This window comes from Puma concolor, chromosome E1 (genome assembly GCF_028749965.1).
Source record: "Puma concolor isolate L17-30 chromosome E1, mPumCon1.1.hap2, whole genome shotgun sequence".
NCBI lineage: Eukaryota > Metazoa > Chordata > Mammalia > Carnivora > Felidae > Puma > Puma concolor.
The window spans coordinates 32987308-33010576 of NC_141680.1; the positions used below are offsets into that span (position 1 = coordinate 32987308).

A 23269-nucleotide genomic window follows, 5' to 3' on the forward strand; every position below is an offset into this window, starting at 1 on the left:
GAGCTCTCTCCGGGGGCTATGGGAGGGCTCTGGCGTCCCGTATTAAGGACCGCTGCTGTCTGTGGCTGGCGTTGGAGTCACCCTGGGTCCCCGACCTGGGTTGCGGAGAGGGTACAGCAGTATCTCAGGGTGGGAAGAAATGGGACAGGAAGTGATGAGACAGGGCTGAGGTGGATTGGGACATGGAGGCGTCCGAACCCGGCCCGGGACCTGGCCCTGCAGCCGCGGCGGCGGCCGAAGAGCACGAACCCTTTCACGCGCGCGCAGGAGGAGGATTGGCGGCGTCGGAACAAGACGGTCCTCACGTACGTGGCCGCAGCCGCAGTGGGCATGCTGGGGGCGTCCTACGCCGCCGTGCCCCTTTATCGGCTGTATTGCCAGGTAGGCGCCAGCGCTGCACCCTGGGCTGTGCCATCAGGAGGGGCGGAGGTGCAGGACAGCTTCCTGGACAGCGATCGCTCCTCCGTGTCGTGTTGGAGGGATGTCTGAGGTTGCTCCACCAGAGAGGAAACAGGCTTTGAAAAGTGACTTGCCCAAGCTTACCAAAAAAAGTTAGTGGCAAAGTTACGGATAGAACCCACGCCCCTATAGTGATCGTGCTTATACCGACCACACTGCAGAGTGAAATTTCCTATCTCTGAGCTACATCACCTAAAAGGTCCGCAGCCTATATACTCTGCCGTCCGGCAACCTGCCTTACCCTCTTGCTACTCACACAGATGTTCGCGTTTAAAATGTAAATTACGTTAGTACAGTCATTCTGTGAACCGTGTATGGTTTACGTGCGAAGGTTAACCCAGAAATGGGAGTATGCTTGTAACTTGGGCTTAAACTGGGAGTAGCGTTTAATTCATACAAAGAGGCATGAGGCTTCCCTCCACTGTTAATATATGACTGTAATGTGCTTACCCAGGGCTCTCTTTTAGATCAGAAACCCTAATGCAGTTGTTCTTCAAGTGTGTTTCCCCGGACGACCAGCGTCCCATCACCTGGGAACTTGGGTGCACATTCTTGGATCAAACTGCAGAGCTACTGAATCAAACTCTGGGGGAGGGGCCCAGCTATCTGTGTTTTAATAAGTCCCCTAGCTGATTTTGATGCAGACTAATATTTGAGGACCATGTGCGAAGCCACACTTTTATTTATTTCGTATATATTCATATATATTCGTATATATTCTCCTTAAGTAGTTTGCTGCTTTGGCTGGTCATTAGGACTCCTAGTGGAGCTACTTTAATGAACATGTTAGGGCTCCCTTACCTAGAAATACTGATTAGGAGGTCTGGGTGTGGCCCAGGAATTTCTGTTTAAAAAACATGGGGCGCCTGGGTGGCTCAGTCGGTTGAGCGTCCGACTTCAGCTCAGGTCACGATCTCGCGGTCCGCGAGTTCGAGCCCCGCGTCGGGCTATGGGCTGATGGCTCAGAGCCTGGAGCCTGCTTCCGATTCTGTGTCTCCCTCTCTCTCTGCCCCTCCCCCATTCATGCTGTGTCTCTCTCTGTCTCAAAAATAAACGTTAAAAAAAAATTTTTAAAAAACATAACACAGGTTAGAGCTACACATTATTCATTAAATGATAGTGATTCTCCAACTTTGTTGTGAGTGGGAATCATCTGAAGAGCTTTTAAAAAATCCTGACACTCAGGTCACATCCGGAACCACTTAAATCAGAATGTCTCAGAGTGGGAGTCAGGTATTAGTAATGTTTTAAAAATTCCTCGGGTGATCCCAATGTGTACTATTTTGGGAATCATTGGCTAACTGCTTTTTCCTGCCAGGATTGTTAATGTCGGTCTTACTTTCCCTGTCCTTTTGGAGATTAACTTGACCTTATTTTTTATAACTAAAGCAAGTCAAAAGGACTTTTCAGTCTCCTAATATTGGCATTTATGTGGGTATGCAGTAGTTTGATTCAAGAGGATGAGTGTAGAATGTGAATTAGTTTTCATCAGACGGCAGCCTGGACCTAGCATGAATCCCAGAACTAGCAGTTGGTTAAATCATAAGCAGAACTGAATCCAAAATATCAAGTATAAATCTCTGAAAATCATGGGGGTGGAAGGGGTCAGTTTTATTCTTCAGGGAATATTTAGCAGTGTGTGAATACATTTTTGGTTGTCACAACCTGGGAGGTGAACAGGAAGGGTGCCACTGGTATCTAGTGGGTAGAGTCTAGGGATGCTGATTGGTAAACATTCAGCATTGCACAGCACAGACACTCGCTCCTCCCCAAACCAAAGAATTATCCAAACCAAAATGCCCTTAGTTCCAAAGTTGTGAAACTCTGCTTTAAACTGAAGTGAATGACAGTATTTTTGCATGTGTGTGCAAATGCAGAGCAGGATAGGCAAAACAATTGTAATTTATAATCCTAAACTTCAGTCAAGTTTGATGTTAAGTTTCCAGAAGAGCATCTCTTTCGCTTTTGGAATCACAGAACTTTAGAGCCAAAAATAAAGAATTATATAAACAATTTAATACAGAGACCTCATTTTATGAGTATGGATAGTCCCCCAAAAGTAAAATGTATTTAATTCTTGGAGCTAGTTAATGGCAGAACTAGACTAGAGCCCAGGAAATATTTTCATTGCCCTTCTCTATTCTTATTTCTCTAATTATCAAGCTTGCAAATTTGAAGGATCTGTATTCAGAGACTTCCTGTCACAATATATTAAGGAATCTTTATTCAACTGATTCAGATTCTTCAGGAGTTACATCTTAAAACTTAAGCATTATAGCCCTCTCGGGCAGAAGAATTTACTTACTAAAAAAAAGATAAAAGGCTTGCCCTCTAATACATCTTGTAGGTTCATAATGTACTTCAGTAATGTTGCATGGCAGCTGAGTACAGTTAGGTGACTTGTGTAATAAGTGGAAGATAGTAATACTGTATTTTGCTGGGAGTCTTCCCCTAGCCTCAAATTTGATATTTTTTTCCTAGTATAGTAACAGATTAATTATCCGAAGACCAGAATTCTGGCAACCTCACGCATCAGAAGAATGATGACCCTGGAAGTAAGGATTTTTATTTTTAAACATCTGTGATGATAAGGAGATAATGGCAATGAAGATAGGCAAGAAGAGTCAGGCACAAATATTCCTGATGTCTTAAGGTTTGTTGATTCAGCGGTGAAAGGGATCAGGTTCTCTGATTAACTGATGATGTTTATAAAAGCTGTACTATACAAAGAAGTACAGGAAAAAATTGCAGAAACATTTATTAACATGGCAGAACACTTGTGATGCTTGAAAAAAGCAGAATACAAAAGTGAAGCTACAAACTAATCTATGCCATAAAAGTGATGATATGGAAAGGGATCAGAGGGGGCTGTGGGTAATTTAATTATTTAAATAGTTTCATTGAAATGATAGGGTCATGGGTAATTTTTACTTCTAATGACTAATAGTTTATATAAAACACTGGCAATAAAAGGAAATAGGTTTTATGAAAAGTTAAGCTAAAATTCTGAGCTATATTACCATTGGTGAGTCAGCTTTCTCCCATATGACTCTTTTTTTTTTTTTTTTTTTACTGTGTCTAATACCCAAGTGATTACCGAAAAAAAAATATGACTCTAACAAATACAGGCCCTTGACACCCCAGAGGTGGTCAAACCATTGATACATTCATAGGAAATGGGCAGTGACAGTATGAACTGGGATCCTACTAGATTATTAAATTGTTTTTAAGATTTTGTTTTTATCCCATAATCACCTGTAAGTATTGTTTAACATGTTCTACTTTAATATACTTAATATCTTTAATACCTAGACTACTGGTCTTGGAGGGTCAGCAGTAGCAGGTCATGTGTCGGACCAGATTGAAAACATGGTGCCTGTGAAGGATCGAATTATCAAAGTCACCTTTAATGCAGATGTGCATGCAAGCCTCCAGTGGAATTTTAGACCTCAGCAAACAGAAATCTATGTAAGTGATTAAAATAGTTATGAAAAGATTACTTTTTTCATTGTAAAAATTATTTTATTGCATCACTGAAACTTTCACAATTTAGAGAACACTCATGTAAACATAATCTCAAAAAACTGATACTCCATTACTGTAATTCTTTTATTCTCACAGACTACTTTTTGACAGGGCCCTATCTCAATGTAACAGAATATACTTTAAGTTAAATGATACTGCAGTAAATGTCAGTTTGGAACAATGGAGAAGGTCCTCGGTTTTTATCAGAGTCGTATTAAGAATTCACTAAGAAATTTGTGGACAGTAATCCTGAGAGTAGGAGCAGCGGTGCTGCCGTGTGTAGCATAGCCTCAGGTATAGATAAGGGGAAAAAAAGGAAAATCATTGGTTACAATGAAAAGTAGTTTACTCATTTTTAAAAAATATTTATTTATTGTGAGGAGAGTGCACACGGAAGAGGGGCAGAGAGGGATGGAGAGGGAGAATCCCAAGCAGGCTGTGCGCTGATAGTGCAGAGCCCTAGTGGGGCTGGATCCCAGGTGCACCGAGAAGGGATACTTTTGATATAAATTAAACTACTGCAGCCTCTGGGTGGCTCAGTTGGTGAAGTATCTGACTCTTGATTTCAGCTCATCGCCCCACGGTTTATGGGATCAAGCCCTGCCTTAGAATCCGTCCTGAGTGTGGAGCCCGCTTAGGATTCTCTCCCCCTCTCCCTCTCCCCCCTCCCTCTCTCAGCCTCTCCCTACCCCTCTTCCTGCCTCACAAGCATTCTGCCTCTCAAAAAAAAAAAAAAAAAAAAAAAGGATCCCCATCTCAGGGCTCTTGGCTGGCTCAGTCTGAAGAACATGTGACTCTTGATCTTGGGGTTATGAGTTCAAGCCCCATGTTGGATGTAGAGATTACTTAAAAATAAATTTTAAAAATGTGTGTGTTTGTGTGTATCCTTATTTCTTAAAAAAAATGAGAACCTTTGAAGTAACCATAATAAATAGTCATGTTCTACTTCAGAAAAGCTCTACTTTAAAAGTTTCCTAAAATCTTGACTAACTGGAATCCTGGAGGATTTAATTGAAATTATCTCATGAGCTGAGGAATAGCCAGAAAAGCTTAATTGTGACTCTTATTGGGAAACCCTTATAAATATTGGTGTTCCCGCATGTTAGTAAACATGACTGAATTCTTCAATGATTAAGGGTTTCATAGGTTATGATTTTGAATGTTCTAATTATATACTAGTGTGCAAGATATTAGTGTCTGAAATGGTACAAAGGACAGAGAATCCTTTGGAAATTGATTTTTTTAAAGCCTTGCAATTTTTTCCAAATGTTTTTTTTCTTTTTCATGTTATTTATTTTTGATAGAGAGCACAAGTGGGGGAGGGTCAGAGAGAGAGGGAGACACAGAACCCAAAGCAGGCTCCAGGCTCTGAGCTGTCAGCATCTGCAGAGCCCAATGCAGGGATCGAACTCACAAACCGCGAGATCATGGCCTAAGCCGAAGTCGGACGCTTAACCGACTAAGCCACCCAGGCACCCCCCAATATTTTTGAGAGAGAGGGAGTGCATGTGAGCAGAAAGTGAGGGGCAGAAAGGGAGAAGGCCAGAGTTTCCGAAGTGGGCTGTGCACTGACAGCAGAGAGCCCAATGCAAGGTTCAGATTCATGAACCGCGAGATCATGACCTGAGGCGAAGTCTGATGCTTAATCAACTGAGCCACCCAGGGCCCCTACAGCCTTGCAATTTTAAAAAAATCTGTTCTCAAAAAGTGTATTAGTGCTTTTTGGTTAAATAAAAATTCTATTCAGTCAGTTTTACTCTGGTTAGAAGTTCAATTTACTCTGGTTGTAAGCTGAGTTTAATGTTAACCTCTTAAAAAGAATCTATATTGGTCATATAATTATGTTCAGGTATAAGTGTTAAGTCAGGCTTGGGCTATGATAGGCTTGGCTTTCCTTGGACATTTTTTTTTTTGTATTTATTTTTTAATGTTTATTTTATTTTTGAGACAGAAAGAGACAGAGCATGAATGGGGGAGGGTCAGAGAGAGAGGGAGACACAGAATCTGAAGCAGGCTCCAGGCTCTGAGCTGTTAGCACAGAGCCCGACGTGGGGCTCGAACTCACGGACCATGAGATCGTGACCTGAGCCGAAATCGGACGCTTAACCGACTGAGCCACCCAGGTGCCCCTCGGACATTTTAAATAATTTGCAGATCATTGCTTGAAGACTTCAGATATATAAGAGGATGGTACACAATTAATGATTAATAGAGCACTAGTTCTTCATGGACATAGGCAAATAAATTTTAAAAACCAGATGTTGGGGTCCCTGGGTGGCTCAGTCAGTTGAGCGTCTGACTTCGGCTCAGGTCATGATCTCACAGGTTGTGAATTCCAGCCCCATGTCAGGCTCTGTGCTGACAGATCAGAGCCTGGAGCCTCCTTCGGATTCTGTGTCTCCCTCTCTCTCTGTCCCTCCCCCACTTGTGCTCTCTCTCTCTCTCTCAAAAATAAGTAAAATGTAAAAAAAAAAAAAAAAAAAAATTTAAAAAACCCCATGTTCATGGGTAGTATCCACAATTTATTTTGCTGACCTTCGACATTATTAGATAAAATATTGTGGTCTGACGAATAGGAAAAATATGACTAATAGGGAAAGGAGGAGCTGTGAGATTTAAAGTATTGATAATGTATATTTTTCTTAAAACAGGTAGTGCCAGGAGAGACTGCACTGGCGTTTTATAAAGCTAAGAATCCTACAGACAAACCAGTAATTGGAATTTCTACATACAATGTTGTACCATTTGAAGCTGGACAGTATTTCAATAAAATACAGGTATAGCTATATGCAAACTTTTATGTATTTTCATCATATTCCATAAACTGGTTAGTACTAAACTTACTGCAGTGTTGTGTAGAAACTAGTCATTTCTTCTAAACATTGAACTTTTTTCCCATTGCTTATAATAACTATGGTTCGTTGTTGAGACGATGAACCAAATGGGAATCTGCTTTTAACTTTAAAACAGTTTTTGGTCTTAATTTTAAAGCAAAAGTCAATGAGATGAAAAGAGAATGTCATTCTGTCACAGAACTTAGTTTATATTTAATTGTATTTTTTATTGTAATATTAATTGCAGTATGCTCACTACAGCCAAGAAATGAACCATTATTATTTGTATTCTAACAGAAACTAAACAAATACCCTTTATAATTTCTAGTGCTTCTGTTTTGAAGAACAAAGGCTTAATCCACAAGAGGAAGTAGATATGCCAGTGTTTTTCTACATCGATCCTGAATTTGCTGAAGATCCAAGAATGGTGAATGTTGATCTCATCACTCTTTCTTATACTTTTTTTGAAGCAAAGGAGGGACAGAAGTTGCCGCTTCCAGGCTATAATTGAAGTCAGCATCTTAAGTCCTGCTTCAGATTTGTGATTTTTGAAAAATCATGTATTTAGTCTTCTCAGGGGAGAAATACTTTACAGTAATGTAAAGCTATTTTAAATATTATATAATGCTGTGTTTATTTTTTCAACTAATTTACCCTGCTTAAAATTGAATGAACAGTTTCAGCTGTCAGTCATAAGGAATCTACAGGCCCATTTAGAATGTAGGACTGTTCAAAACCAGAGAGTTTGATAGGTAATATTAAAAGAAACGCTTTGTTTCTTAAATAAGTAGGCACGGACTTCATGGTTCAGTTTATTAGCCCTTCATACTTATAGCACTGAGTACTTTTATTATTCCCACAGTTGTTTTAGGCTCCAGGCCATAACTTCTGCCTATTTTTGTTATTTCTAAAATAGTTGGTTACTACTTTCTTTTATTGTGAACCATCCTATTTTAAAAGCTCACAATGGAAGAGGAATCACTGAGTCCTAACAGCCTGCCCAGAGATTACATTCTGATTTCAGATTTGACTCTCTTTTTCCTTTAGGATCTAGGCCTGTTTTATATTCTGAGTACTGACTAATTATTTTGAAATTTCAGCATCATGAAAATGAAAGAAAATGCATAAATACGTTTACTAGAATTCTAGTATTTCCTGTGATAGTTCAAGTCCCTGAATGTTAAAATGTAAGTGTGGGGTTGTGAATAAGTGTGAACTTACTGACATCAGAAGTTCTATGAACAGACGTGTAAAAAAGATGTATTAAATTGTTTTAATGGTAATTTTTTTATCATTGTAATTTATGACATAAACGTACAATATATTCTGAATGTTTTCAGTAGCGTTTGTTTCAAATAGAAATATTAATTGCAGTAAAAAGGGGAGAAAAAGATCATTTAGTATTATAAAGAACCATATTTAAAGGCAACTTGATACAGAGTCCAGTGACCTCTTCACAGTACCTGAAATATAAACTACAATCATCAAGGCTTTTACCAGTCCTAATTCTAAACAAGTATTCTTTATTAAAAAAAAAAAAAAAAGTAAAAATTGACTTTTACATTCAACTTTAAATGAAGGCACTCAATAGTTTACATAATTATTTTGTAATAAAATAATCTTCATCTACTCTTATCACAGCAGTGTGAGGATTTCTTTTCTAAATGTAGGAAGGCCTGTGAAGCCTAAGATGTTATAATTAAACCCGCTGGCCTAGGTACAGTGAATTTTTCTTCTGAAGTTTTAAGTGAATATACGTTATAACCAAGTTGTTTCAAAATTAAAGCTTAAGCTGTGGTCAGGAAATATAAATGTTACTCTGGAACTGTTACTCTTCTGTTACTGCAGAGGAGAACTGTTCCACCATGGTTCTGATGTGCTGGTAGGTCTGGTCTTCTGGGCCTCCAAGCTGCATAGGAGAGGTGACACCTCTAAATGCAGTTAGTGAGCTGGTCACCCACTTCCACCTAGTGTAAGAAGAAGACAGCCGGCCTTCAGCCTTTCCTTCTCTTTCTCCATTCCTGGATAACGAGAGACTCACAACCTAATGCAGAAACATGGGAATGTATTACTTCCATGGAGGAGGGTGTGAGGGGAATAAACAAGGTTAATGGGCTACTGGTGGCCACACGTTCATTAGTAAATAAAATGGTATGATTAATACAGCATATAGGAGGAATCCAGGCCTCCCTGGATGACCAATGAGTGGGTTCTACCACTCCTTAACTGTACATAAAAGATACATGTCTATTTCAGTGCTAAGAAGTTTCTGTTGATCATTATTTTTGTTAGCATTAATATTTCTATACCATAAACCAACTTCTACATTCTAAAGATTATTTTTAGCTAATAAGATTACAAAGATATTTCATTCCAATTTGAGTGACTGAGATGAGCTTTTGTACTAAGATTTATACTCAAAGTGTCAGACTCAGATGGCCTTTACAAAATGTGAATACTAAACACACAAAGTGGCAGTTACACAGGAATTCTGTAGAGTGGGCAATAGAAGTTGTGTCATTGAAGTCTACCTCAACAGTCACTGTGACTTTGGGCTCCTTTCTGGTGATGAACATCAATTTCTTCATAAACAGCTCTGAAACAAACAAGCCATCATGGCAAAAAGGTTATATATCAAAGTACTACTTTGGCTTTAACTGCCAACACCTTAACTAAAAATCTGGTGCTGTTTTAGGTACTCAGTGTGTATCAGTGAATAAAAACAGATCTCTGTCCTGAAGCTTACATAATAGCTTTCTTAGAGCCTAATGCTGTAATTCCCTTGCATCTTATAAATATGTATTTCATATAACCAATTCATTTTACTTGTGACTTAATGAAAAATGTGGCTCAAACTTGAACAGTTTCCTTTCTGCCTATAAAAAAAAATTGTATAGTTTTTCCAGGTTTTAAAACATTTAAAAATATTAGTATTTCCACCTATGTTATTATAGTCCAAACACCTGGGCCACTTTTTTAATGTTTATTTATTTTTGAGAGAGTGAGAGAGACAGAGCATGACTGGGGAAGGGGCAAAGAGAGAGGGAGACGGAATCCAAAGCAGGCTTCAGGCTCTGAGCTGTCAGCACAGAGCCTGACACACAGGGGTTGAACCTGCAAACCAAAGGATCATGACCTGAGCCCGAAGTCAAACGCTTAACCGACTGAGCCACCCAATCTCACATTTAATATCTGTTGCACTGTCATATCTACTGACAACAATTTCCTAATTAACTAGAATATATTAAACTTAACTTCCTGTTTGGATGCAATTTCTAATTCTTTAAGCTATTAATACATTCAGTGATACTTTATCAAGCAGAATGACCTAGGGAAATTTTGCAACCCTACATTAGGAAAAAAATTCTTAATGAACTCCTAAGTCTGTTAAAATTCATAAATTATACTAAAATGGATCACTACATTTGTGGTTTAAAACCAGGGGTCAGGTTCTGTGCAGACAAGCTCAGAGCCTGGAGCCTACTTCAGAGAGAGAGAGAGAGAGAGAGAGAGAGAGAGAGAGAGAGAGTGTGTGTGTGTGTGTGTGTGTGTGTGTGTGTGTGTGTCTGCGTCTCCACTGCTAGCGCTCTCTCTCAAAACTAAAAACAAAAATTTTTTAAAATAAAGCCAGGGGTCAAAACCTCAAATGTTTACACATGCCAGACAGATCAAATAAATGGGCATAGAGGGCCATTTGGGGCCTGGTGAACTACACAGCATACCTTGTCTTGAGGAGGCAGCTACTATTCAGCCCCAACCTATTGCTAGCATTTAAAAATACTGGCGTTGCCATAGCATCAAAAGAATCCAAAGTCCAGAATTGTGTTTTTTGTTTTTTTTCTTTTTAACAATATCCCAGTTTTTAACTTTTGGCAATTAATTTTTAAATGCATGGTTTTAATTCCACATGGGTCAAACAAAACACAGCTGTAAACAAGATATTGCCTAAAGGCTGCCTGTTTCTGAACAACAGTTTCCATAAACTTGCTTTAATAATTTTGGGGGTAAACTGTCAGTCATAGTATATTAAAGCTCTAACGAGCCTACCATCACATAAATATTTATATATACTCCACCAATATGAAATCATGAAATAATGGTACTCCAAGGATTTCAACTTAAAAAGACTACACTAATCCATTTTAAGCACATTGTTGACATATAGTGAAGACTAAAAACAAATTCTTATTTGTGATTAGTCAAAGAACAGTTCAAATAATCCATTAATGAGGTGTTACTTATGTCACCAATCAGTGAATATAGTGTCCTTTTCAAACTAGAGAGAACCTTTCTCCCAAGGCATCTGCAAGGAATCCACTAATGTACTTGATGGTTCCAGTTATTTCTTAATGTGCAGCCCCAGCATTTTTATTTTTTAGTCACAAGGCTGACCACAGTAAGACCATTAAGAGCAACAGTCTCCAAGGGCACCTGGGGGGCTCAGTCAGTCAAGCGTCTGACTTCGGCTCAGGTCATGATCTCATGGCTCATGAGTTCAGGCCCTGCACTGGGCTCTGTGCTGACAGCTCGGAGCCTGGAGCCTGCTTCAGATTCTGTGTCTCCTTCTCTCTCTGCCCTCCCCTGCTCACACTCCTTCTCTCTCTCAAAATTAATTAATTAATTTTAAAAAAAAGCAACAGTCCCCATAAAATCTCATAAGTCATTTTTAATAAGATCATTATTTTCTGCCAAGACCTAAACAAAGCTAAATATACAACCAAGCCCCGTTTAGCTCTGTTACTGAAGGGAACCAAGACAAAAAATAAATTAATCATTTTGTAAATGACTTACTCTGTAGTGACAACAGGAGCCAAGGGATCAAACTCCATTACCTCGTAGTAATTGGGTGGTTGGAGATCATTCTCTGCCATTGCTTCAGGCAAAACAAAACAAAAAGCCCACCAGTAAACACACATTCATTGTGCTTTTCAAGAACACATACACAATTAATAATCTCTTTATGATTGCGACTTCAAACATGAGACCCTACGAAACACTGACAGCCAGAAACAAATACAACTGGTGTTCTAATGCTACTCCCAAGTACAACAAATCTATAGAGAACAAAAGGATTTGCAAACTTCCACTAAAGACTCCTTTCCCTCAGCATTTCAAATACAACATTCAGCACAACAGAAGCATTTTTATAATCGAATGTCGGTCATAATGATATGAGCCATGAATTTACTTCATGGAGCTTAAAGAAGCACATTGAAGTCCTAGTGTTTCCTCTCTCTCTATTTTCAATCAGCAGTAAATCTCCAGCAGACTCCTATACTCTTACAAGATCCCTTATTCAATGCAAATAACAGGTCTCAAGTACCTGGATGACTGATGGGCAAGGATGGCAGTCTCTGGCTTGATGGTGTTGCTGGAACGTTCTGCACATTAACTGGCTGCAGTAGTACTGAATTTGAATATTCTGGAAACTGAAGAAAACACAGTACATGTTCAAATAAACATTCTACATTAAGTTTTTTTTTTATTATTTACATTACCAGGCTTCTAGGTGGCACTATTCCAACTACCATATCCTCCCAACTGGACAAGAATTAGAAATTATGAACTATTACTTTTTTAGGTTAATAACCATTTATAACACTTATTACTTTTCTCTCTGGTTTCATGCCCACTGCACCTCATTTCCCATATAAAATGTAAAATTAACATTTTGCTTTAAAAAAAAAAAAAAGAATTGTATGGCTCAGTCTAGGGTCTGTTGTTTCACACTAAAAAATCTCAGCCTCAAACAGGAAAATAAATCTTTACCCTACAGAAAGGCATAAGATAACAGCACCAAATCAGTACTGATAAAGATTAATCTCCTAATCTTCCTCATTCATTTCATGAATAAATCTTGGGCACCTACTAGGTGCTATAAATAAAACAGGCCAAATAAATCCCTGCCCCCTTGAAGCAAACAAATGTAAAGAGATGTTAGATAGCAAGTGCTCTTAAAAAAACAAAAAACAAAAAAGGCTCAGGTAGATGGGGTAGGCTATTGCTCTGACAGTAATGGTCAAGGAATGCCTCACCATTGGGAACATTTAAGCAGAGTCCTGACTGATGTGGGTGCTGTGACTGATTATCTGAGGGGGCCCAAGGTCACATCCTCTGAAGCAGAGAAGGCCAGTGCCATTGGAGCAGAGTGAGCCAAGGAAGACAGGTGAAGTCGAAGAGGTAATGGAAGGTGTGAGATCAGCATTTCAGGTTTTTACAGAGTGAAATGGAGGAAGGAAATCCTAGGTGGGTTTAGAGCAGTTAATATGACTACTTTTTTTTTTTTAAGGATAGTTCTGGTTTGTTTTGAAAAGAGATTGCACAGTGGGGGTGAGGGTGGAGAGGGAGGTGAAGGCTAAAGCAAGGTAACCTTAGGAGGCCACTGCAATATCCCTCTGATGGCTTGGACTGCAATGCAGAAGTGGAGGCCATGAGAAGCAGCTAGATAATGGATACACTGTTCGAAGAGAAACGGTAAAAACGCAGAGAGCAAGCACTGGTCTCCAAGGTTTTGACTTGAGCAACTGCAATAGTGGAGGGTTCCTTTACTGAGGTGGGGAAGAGTACAGGAGGTGCAGGTGGAGAGCCAGGACTAGGAAGAAAGCAAGAAGAGTTTCCTCGGAAAGTTGAGTTCTGAGTTTAAGGGAGATCATGGGCTGCAGATACCAATTACAAGTTGTCAGAATCTGAATGGTATTTTAAGATAAGAGACCAGAAGACCATGGAAGAATGAAAGCAGAAGTCTGAAACTTAAGCCCTGGGATCTCCAAGACTCAAAGGCCAGTAGAAGAGTGGGGACCAGTAAAGGAGACATAGTGGAAAGGAGGCAAGAGAAGAAAAAAATGAGTGGTGTCTGAAAGCCACATGTGCAAAACAGGAGGAAGTGACTGACTGTCACCTGCTGCTGATAAAGCAGGTAAGACGAGGACTGAAAATTGCAGTACTTGATTTGGTAACGTAGAGATCACGGGAGACCTTGACTAGAGGTGTGCCAGCAGAGTGGTAGGAATGAGACAGCCTGTCTGAAGTCTATCAAAGAGGATGGAAGGAAAGGAGGAGACAGCTAATATAAACAAACACTAAAGGAATCTTGATCCTTAACCATTTTTCTAACAGAAGTAAGATTCAACTTGTCCATCTTGAAAGATTAAAAAGAAGACAAAGAGAAGTCCTAACAAGGGCTGTCAACACGTTATAGGACATATACCAAAACGCTGAACAGAACATGAGATTTAATGACCAGGAATTCCTTCTTAGCCATGACAACCTGCTGACTAGGTGTGCTGCCCAGGAAGTTTCATTACTTACGCTCTCATATGTATGGTTTGCGGTGATGTTTTGGCCGGTCCTTTGGGCAAACCTAGGAGAGTATGATAAGACAGTATGATTACCCTACAGCGAGAACACAAATGCAAAAAGTAAGATGACTTCCTACAAACAAAACCTAAAATGTACTTTCAGACTGCAATGGAATATTAATCTTATGTAACAATTGCCATCTGGTTTTCATGCTTACCAGCTTTTGATGTCCAAATACCAAGGAGTAAAGACAAAGAAGGTGTCCCTTGGCAGTGGCAGCCCTGAGACCCTGAAGTATACATGGTATACTAGTGAGAACAAGCCTTTAACCTTTCCATCAGAGTAGCTACCATCCATCATTTCCTGAAGGATGAGACACAATACAGAGTAGAGGTTAGGAAGGAAGGTGGGGAGGGTCCTGGTTCTAATCTATACCAAATACACTTTGCCCTATCTCTCCTACCAAAGCCAACTCTAAAACCAGAACAGAATGCATGGGGCAAATATTTGAGGACTGAAAAGTCAATAGTTACAGGATGACTGGGAAGGACTGGAATTTGAGTATCCACAGATCATTAGTACCTTTCTTCCCCCACCTCTGGTGTTCCAGAACCTGAATGCAATGAAGCCTAAAACCCCAGAGTGGGCAGTAAGGACAGACAGCTCTAGGAGAAGCCCTTCTGTTTTCACTCAAGGAGCAGAAAAGAGAAGTCCTAATGCTCAGAGATAGTGTGGAAATTCCTTACTCTTTTTTTTCCTTTCCTTTCTGTTCTCTCCCTCTCTAAAGCTGAGGCAATCCCAAAATGGCTGGAGTGACAGCAGAAGCCAACAGGGACCTGTAGAGGCTTAAAAATTTGAGAGGACCCTTCCTTCCAACAGGTGTAACTGTGATGCCAGAGGGCAGGGCAAACTCTGTTTTGTTGTTTTCATTCTTTCTGTCCCACCATTTGGTTTTAGACACAAGCATAATCAAGGAAATAAACGACATATAGTAGGTTAACTGAAGCTTTCTGACTGGAGAACCAAAAGGGCAAATCCTAGAAAAGCAGAGTGCTAGAGAAATCACAAAGAGGAAGGAATGTGGAGAATCAACCTTAAAGTTGTTTATGAAATCCTGGGCTCACTTCCTGATCTGTGTCTCTGTGGATCTGATCCCAGTCAGGATGCAAAAGATGTTGAGAAATGAATATACACCCATCCAGGCCTCAGGGTGGCCCACATGAAGCAGATCTGAAAAGCACTGCAAAGTCTTTGAAAACATAACTATGTTAGAACGACAGCACAAAAAAAGGCAGGTTGAAACTGCAGCATGCATCTAGTGACGTTGTTTGCCTTCTAAAATCAAAATAGCACCATCTTCAACAGGATTCAAATAAGAGCAAGTGTCTTGGGGTGCCTGGGTGGCTCATTCAGTTGAGCATCCAACTTCAACTCAGGTCATGATCTCACAGTTTGTCAGTTCAAGCCCCACGTCGGGCTCTGTGCTGACAGCTCACAGCCTGGAGCCTGCTTCAGATTCTGTGTCTCCCTCTCTCTGCCCCTCCCATACTCATGCTCTGCCTCTCTGTCTCTCTGTCTCAAAAATAAACACTAAAATCCTATGATTTGAAATAAATAAATACATAAATAAATAAATAAATAAATAAATAAATAAATAACGAGCAAGTGTCTCATAACATTAAAAACGCCCAAGATACAATCCAAAATTACTAGGCATGTGAAGAACTGGGAAAATTTCAACAGGCAAAAAATAAAAAAGGCCATCGACAAACGCTAATATCAAGAGGATAGAGACGTTAAAACTACCTCAGATTTTAAAGCAGCCATTATACAAATGCTCCAATAAGCAACTGTGAACACTCATGAAAAAAACTGGAAAAATAGAAAGTCATTTCAAAGAAAAATAAGACCTAAAGAAGAGTCAAATAGTAATTTTAGAATTGGAAAATACAGTAACTGAAATTTTAAAAAAATTTACAGAATGAGCTCCGTAGTAAAATGGGGATGAGAGAGGAAATAAGTAGCAAACTTGAACATAAATCAATAGAAATGATCCCATCTTAAAAATACAAACAAAAAGCAACAACAACAACAAAACAGAGAAAAAAGTGAAAAAACTAATGAATAGAACTCTGGAGATTTACAAGACAATATCATATCTAACATCTGTGTCATCAAAAGTCCCAGAAGGACAATAGAAAGTGTACTGTTGAAATATCTGAAGAACTGTAAGGCTGAAAGCTTCACAAATTTGGTGAAAGACAGAAACCCACAGATTCAAGAAATGCAGTGTAGTGGACTGAATGGTGCCCTCCACCCTCAAAAGGTATGTCCTTGTCCTAATTCCTGGAACCTGTCAATGTTACTTTATTTGAAAAAAAGGGTCTTTTTAAAAAATTAAGTTTTTATTTATTTTTGAGAGAGAGAGAGAGAGAGAGAGAGAGTGAGTGAGTTGTGGAGGAGCAGAGAGGGAGAGAGAATCCCAAGTAGGCTCTGCACTTTCAGCACGGAGCTTGATGTGGGGCTCAAACCCATGAACTGTGAGATCATGACCTGAGCCGAAACCAAGAGTTGGATGCTTGGGGTGCCTGGGTGGCACAGTCGGTTGGGCATCCGACTTCAGCTCAGGTCATGATCTCAGGGCTGGTGAGTTCCAGCCCCATGTCGGGCTCTGTGCTGACAGCTCAGAGCCTGGAGCCTACTTTGGATTCTGTGTCTCTCTCTCTCTGAGCCCCTCCCCCACTCACACTGTCTCTCTCTCTCTCTCTCTCTCTCTCTCTCTCAAAAATAAAGATTAAAAAAAAAATTAAAAAAAAAAAAAAAGAGTTGGATGCTTAATGGAATGAGCCATGCAGGTAGCCCAAAAAAAAAGGTCTTTTCAGATGTAATTAAGTTAAGGATCTTGAGATGGTGATATCATCTTATATTACTCGAATGTACCTTAAATTCAAAGACAAGTGACCTTAAAGAGAAAAGCAGAGGCAGAGTTGAAATACACAGAGAAGGCAACATGAAGGTGGAAGCAGAAAGTAGAGTGATGTGAGCCAAGCCAAGGAATCAGAAAAAAAGGCCGACAATCATCAGAATCTGGAAGAGGCAAAGAATTGCTTCTCCCATTAGAGCCCTGCAGGGAGTGTGGCCCTGCTGAATTTCAGATTTCTAGCCTCCAGAACTAGGAGAAAATAAATTCCTGTGGTTTTAAACCACCCAGTTTGTGATTTTTTTGATGGCAGCCACAAGAACTAATATTCTCAGCAAATCCCAAACAGAATAAACCAAAAGAAATCCATGCCCAGACATATCATAATCAAATTGTTCAAAATCAGGGGAAAAAAAATTATTGAGCGCATAGCATAGAGATAACAACACATTACCTACAGGAGAACAATGATGTGAATGGATACAGACTTCTCATTAGAAACCATTTTAGGCCAGAAGAGGTGGTGGGAGTAATGTTTAAAAACTGAAAGAAAAAACCATCAACTCAGATTTCTACATCCATTGAAACATCCCTCAGAACAAAGATGAAATAAAGACATTCTCACATGAAGTAAGATGAGATTTTCACTGCCCATAGACCTGCCCTAAAAGAATCACTAAAGAAAGCTTTTCAGAGAGAAGGGAAATTATATAAGAAAATAAAAGATCAACATAAATGGCGAATATTGGGTAAAAAAAAAAAAAAAAGACTATTCTTCTTGAATTCCTTAAAATATATTTGAGAGTTGTACACAAAAATTATAACTGCTTGTTGGTATTTTTTCAATGTAGAATATATACAATAACTATAATATAAAGGAAGGTTCTCTAAATTTTCTACGTTTCACTTCAAGTGGTAAAATACTGGTTCTAAGCAGACTAAAATATTATGTACATTGCAGTCCCTAGAACAACCAGTCCCCTCCCTCCTAATATAAACTACACAAAGTTACAGTCAAACTCACAGTAGGTAAGATGGAATACTGAAAACAGTCAAATAATCCAAAAGGTGAAAGAGAAAACAGAAAAAAAAAAAAAAAACAAAAAAAAGCAACAAAGGGGAAAAACAGAAAAGAAATAATATAATGCTATACCTAAACCCAAACATAATTACATTAAATATAAGTAGTCTACACATACCAATTAAAGACAGAAATTATGAGAATACATAAAAATGCATGACCCAACTATATGCTATCTATAAGAAACTCACTTCAAATATTTTGATATACTTAAAAGTGAAAAGATGGAAAAGAATATACCACGCTAACACTAATCAAAAGAAAGCTAATGTGGCTGTATTAGTATCAAAGTAGACATCAGGACAAGGAAACTCACAAGGGACAAAAAGGAACTGTGCATAATTCTTTAAGGGTCAATTCACCAAAATGACACAACAATCCTGAATATACATGCACTTAATAACCAAGGTTCAGAATACATGAAGCAAACACCAATTTTACAGAACTTTTTCTAGGAATATTATATACTGTATGATTCTGTTTAGACACCATTCTTGAAAAGGCAAACTATAGTGATGGAGAACAGATTGGTGGTTGCTGGGGGGTGAGTGTGGGAGGGAAGCATTATAAATAAATACCCGAAGGGAGTTTCGGGGGTCATGGAACTATTCTGTACCCTGTGATGGTGATTACATGAATCTGTACATATGTTAACATTCATAGAACTGCACACAAAAGAAAAACAAAGAGGTCAACTTTACCTTATGGAAATTTTAAAAAATTAATTAAAGCACAGAAAGAAAGCAAGCACTGAAATCAGATCCACTTGAATTTGAATCCTGTTTCTGCACTAGTTGGGCAATGCCTTTGGGCAGGTTAATCTTCCTTAGCCTTCACTTTTGAAGAAATGAGAATGATGGAGTGCCCACCTTCCAGCACTAGTAAGTAATTAGTAAACATTTCTTATTCTTGTTAGCGTGTTCCCTGATAGTAAGTGGACTATGAATATGACCTATTACTTTATCCCATAATCACTGTTTCTCCAGATTCCTTTCTGTCATGAATAATTCCATTACTCATTTGTTCTGTGATAATGAATAAACACAGAGGGGTGGAAAATTCTTAAGACCCTAAGACATTTTTGATGGCTGGTTTTGCCTTTCATATGTGATCTAGAATAGGCTTTAACCTAGACATATGCTTTAGGTAACTTTAGTGCTTCAATTCCTGACACTCTTAAAAACCTGGTCTAATTATAGTTTCACTCATGTATAAGCTCTTTTAAAAATCAGAAAACAGATACAAAAGTCTTTGTATAGAAAACAAAATACTGATATTACACATTATCTTTTACTCCAGTGAATTCCCAGAACTACAATTATTTTGGTATCTGATACCGGGTGGACAACTGTTATAGGGTTTCTAATGTATAATCAGCAAAGTGCTGCTTTATGATTCTCCTAGGATGCTTTTTTTTAATATTTACTTCTGAGAGCAGGGGGTGGGGGAAAGGGCAGAGAGAGGAGGACTAAGGATCCAAAGCAGGCTCTGTGCTGAGACCAGCGAGTCTGACACAAGGCTTGAACTCATGAACCATGAAATCATGACCTGAGCCATAGTCAGATGCTCAACTGACTAAGCCACACAGGCGCCCCAGCTGGGATGCTTTTTAAAACTAAAGAGTCTTTCTACTGAGTTAGAATTTCTGGGGACCAGCAATTTTACTTTTTAATAATCCCCCAAGTGATTTTTATGCACACTACAGCATGAGATCCATGATATTACAGATTAAAATAAGCAGCTATGGGGCACCTGAGAGGCTCAGTTGGTTAAGCGTCCGACTTCAGCTCAGGTCATAATCTTGTGGTTTGTGAGTTTGAGCCCCATGTTGTGCTCTGTGTTAACAGCTCACAGCCTGGAACCTGCTTTGGATTCTGTATTTCTCTCTCTGCCCCTCCCCTGCTCACGTGTGCTCTCTTAAAAATAAACAAACATAAAAAATAAAATAAAATAAGCAGCTATGGGGCACCTGGGTGGCTCAGTCAGTTGAGTGTCTGACTCTTGATTTCAGCTCAGGTCATGATCTCACAGTCATGGGATGAAGCCCTGCATTGGGCACTGTGCTGGGTGTGGAGCCTGCTTGGGATTCTCTCTCTCTCTCTCTCTCTCTCCCTCTCTCTCTGCCCCTCCCCTATTCATGTTCTCTGTCTCAAAAAATAAATAAAATAAAATAAGCAGCTATTAGCTAGTATTTTATCTTTTTATAAGCTTTATACAGATATTTGTGTAATAGGATTTCATCTACATTTCACTCCTTCCCATTACTCAACATGATTTGCAGGATAAAGGAAAACAGAAATCAGTTACTTTAGATCACATTATTTACTAAGCAACTTCCTGGAAATCTGCCTACAGCATTGAAACATTATTTGCATCACACTTAATCAAGACCAGAGGTACTGACCCAACTAATGGCTCATGACACAGCCACTGGAACTATCATTTCCCAACTCAGGAAGCTTTCCTTGGTCCTCTTCTTCCTCTCCAACTACCCCCCCCTCCTTTTTTTTCCTCTTTCTTCTCAGTTTGATTCTCCTTTCTCATTCCTCTCCCTCCAGCCCCCTGCCCCCCACTCCTTTTTTAATATATAAAAGTAATGCAGTGATTGCTCACACTGGATAAAAACACTAGGCAACTCTAAAAATATATCTAAATCCACTGATATAAAAACATATGTACTTTTATCAAGATATGTCAAGATATCAAGCAAGGTTCAGCAGAGTTTGTACAGTGTGCTGCATTTAATAAAAGAGAAAAAAAATCATATTCATTATTTACCTAAAGTCACTTTGGAAGGACAAATAAAGTGGCTATAGGGTAGCAGCAGAATGTGACATAAGGAGAAGGGGGACAGAAAGGATGGAGGTGGGGTGAGATCAAGTAATGTCCTTGTATATCTTTTCATATCACTTTTTCAGGTATCACTTTGATACTTGAACCATGGAAATGCATCGCCTATTACCTAAAATATATACATTTAAAAGGAAAAAACAACAGCTTCTGATGTAAATAAAATCTAACTTCTATTTATTTTTTGCTGTATCTACTCTATCTTGCCTCTTCTTAACCTTAAGGGAAACTTGCCTTTTTTAGTTTCTTCTGAATCCTTCTTGTATTTCTTTATGCAAAGAGGCAAATGTTTACATTATTTCTTACTTTCTTACACAAATGCAAGATAGTACACACATTACTTTGCAGTTTTTCACTTTATAATACACTGGTGATTGTCCCCCTACAAACAGCCTACTTTTGTCCTTCAGCTGCCTGGTAATACATTGTTTAGATATTTAACTAGGCCACAATGATGCATACTTGAGTTGTTTCCAATTATTAGCTGTGTCCAAATGTTGTAAGGAATAATTTTGTAAACAACTGATTTTGCATAAGCGAGTATGAATTCCTAGAAATGAGATATGGTGGGTTCAAACGTGAATGTACTTATAATTTTAAAAGATACTGCCACTTTCCCTCATAAGAACTGCATTAATTTTGTGATAGAATCTGTCTTTCTATAGCCAATAAAGCAGGTTAACAAACATGTAGACTTTTAGCCATCTGAGAGGTTTAAAAAAAGCCATTGTAGTTTAATTTATATTTCTGTAACTGTACATAAGGTTGGGCATCACTGCCTATGTTTATGAGCCATTTGTATATCTTTTTAGTGAACTATCAGTTCATCAGACCTGCTACTGCATAGCTATATGAACTTGGGCAGTTTATATTCCTTAAGTCTCAGCCTTTTCTCTTGTAAAATGTGCATAATGGTAACAGCACAGCTCCAAAAATTTTTGCAAAGATTAAATGAATAAACAAACACAGTTTAGCAAAGTGCCCAGCAAGTGGCAAGTGCTCTGTAACTTGTATGGCCATTGTTTGATTTTACTCTCTTGTCATTCAATTTCCCTGTTACCACTGAAAAATAACAATTTATGGAAGGTTTTATGTATCGACTGCTTAATTAGGAGGTACTATAGCATCTTACACAATCTTTGTAAGAATCCTAGAAAGTACTCTCAGAAGAAAAAGGAAGGCTCACACTGGTGAAGTTTCTCATTCAAGGTCACCAAGCTGGTAGAAAGCAGAGCTGAAATTCTAACTCAGGACTGTCCAATTCCTAAGTCTCTACTTTTTCTCTTATGCTTTCTTGAATACGAGGAATTAGAATGAGTTGGTATTAGCTCCAGATTCTTACTGACATACTTACAGGGGTGTTTCTGTATCTTCCCAGGCTAGCAAATCCACCTGTGGATGAAGACTGGGTTTCAAGTTGTTCGTTACAACAGGACTCGGAGACCTGAAATCTAGAATATAAAATGGACTTGGCTTTAAAAGATTTTGTCATTCAGTTGTTCTGTTGAATTTTCCACAATAAAATTAAAAGCAAAAAGAGAGACTCAGATATTTCTGCCACCGTAAAATCATATGATTTCCTCAAACAGGAACTAAAGAACATTATTAATGGTAACTGGAAAGAAATTCCACCACACACACAAAAAAAGGATATTGTAAAGGTAACAAATGTTAATATATTGGGTTTTCTAAAATCCCAAACTGATCTAGAATGGAAGAGATTTTGTGTGTCTTACTCCATCAAACACAAAAGTAAGAAGCTAGGGCATATATGGAACTCTACCCTCTCCTATAACTTCCTATAATCCTAAGTGAGACACCCTAAGGTAGGAAAGTCTCCAAGGCTGGGTAGCTAAAAGGTGGCAGACCACAGAGATTTCAACCTGGACTTCTACCGCAAAAGCCCATGTTTTCCCCTCTCCATTTCACCAGCATGTAGATCAGTCAACTTAATTCCTGACTTTCTCTATCTGCATCAAATATTCCCTTACCTAATGCTGTGACATAGCAGAGAAACTCAAGGTAATATAGTATGTGGTTCAGAGTAGTTTTAAGTTTGGCCATGGAGTTAAACTACCTCTATAAAAGCAGGCAGGTGAATTGGATGAGATTCTAAACCAGGGGGATGAGTTTCAGGGACCTACTCCCCCAGATACATCCCATGGCTGTACTGGATTTGACCCAACCATATGCCAATAAATAATTGCATCTCCTGATATAGTTCTCTGACATTCAAATTGACTTCAGTCTTTCTCAGGTTGCATTTAATCAAGAAACCAAGGAGCACAGTTTCACATCAAG

General features: G+C 38.9%; 2 protein-coding genes across 4 annotated transcripts in view; one reads left to right on the top strand and one right to left on the bottom strand.

The window, feature by feature from the left end:
* The first annotated feature begins 18 nt into the window (after positions 1-18).
* COX11 (cytochrome c oxidase copper chaperone COX11) lies at positions 19-22505 on the top strand. 2 transcript variants are annotated; one of them, XM_086686929.1, is made up of 5 exons: positions 19-381; positions 3772-3927; positions 6636-6761; positions 7147-7245; positions 22347-22505. In XM_086686929.1, the coding sequence occupies exons 1-5, from the start codon at positions 19-21 to the stop codon at positions 22368-22370; spliced, it is 768 nt and encodes a 255-aa protein (XP_086543055.1). In that variant the 3' UTR covers positions 22371-22505. The 2 variants fall into 2 exon arrangements, with proteins under 2 accessions (XP_086543055.1, XP_025771277.2); XM_025915492.2 differs by lacking the exon at positions 22347-22505 and having other exon boundaries at positions 7147-8101.
* TOM1L1 (target of myb1 like 1 membrane trafficking protein) overlaps positions 8078-23269 on the bottom strand; it is a 47197-nt gene continuing 32005 nt past the window's right edge. The window contains exons 11-16 of one of the 2 annotated variants that reach the window (XM_086686928.1): positions 22323-22419; positions 14127-14178; positions 12142-12247; positions 11610-11691; positions 9350-9414; positions 8078-8785 (exon numbers count right to left, since the gene is read on the bottom strand). In XM_086686928.1, the coding sequence (XP_086543054.1) occupies positions 9351-9414; positions 11610-11691; positions 12142-12247; positions 14127-14178; positions 22323-22419 (401 nt within the window). In that variant the 3' untranslated portion in view covers positions 8078-8785; position 9350. Of the gene's footprint in view, positions 8863-9349; positions 9415-11609; positions 11692-12141; positions 12248-14126; positions 14179-22322; positions 22420-23269 lie in introns of both variants that reach the window. The other variant, XM_025916892.2, reaches the window with a different exon arrangement.

Bases quoted from the DNA above. Each gene is read 5' to 3' on its own strand.
- COX11 (XM_025915492.2), top strand. From the start codon at position 19: ATGGGAGGGCTCTGGCGTCCCGTATTAAGGACCGCTGCTGTCTGTGGC. The intron at 382-3,771 runs GTAGGCGCCAGC...TTTAATACCTAG, and splicing joins TTTATCGGCTGTATTGCCAG to ACTACTGGTCTTGGAGGGTC. The intron at 6,762-7,146 runs GTATAGCTATAT...TATAATTTCTAG, and splicing joins AGTATTTCAATAAAATACAG to TGCTTCTGTTTTGAAGAACA.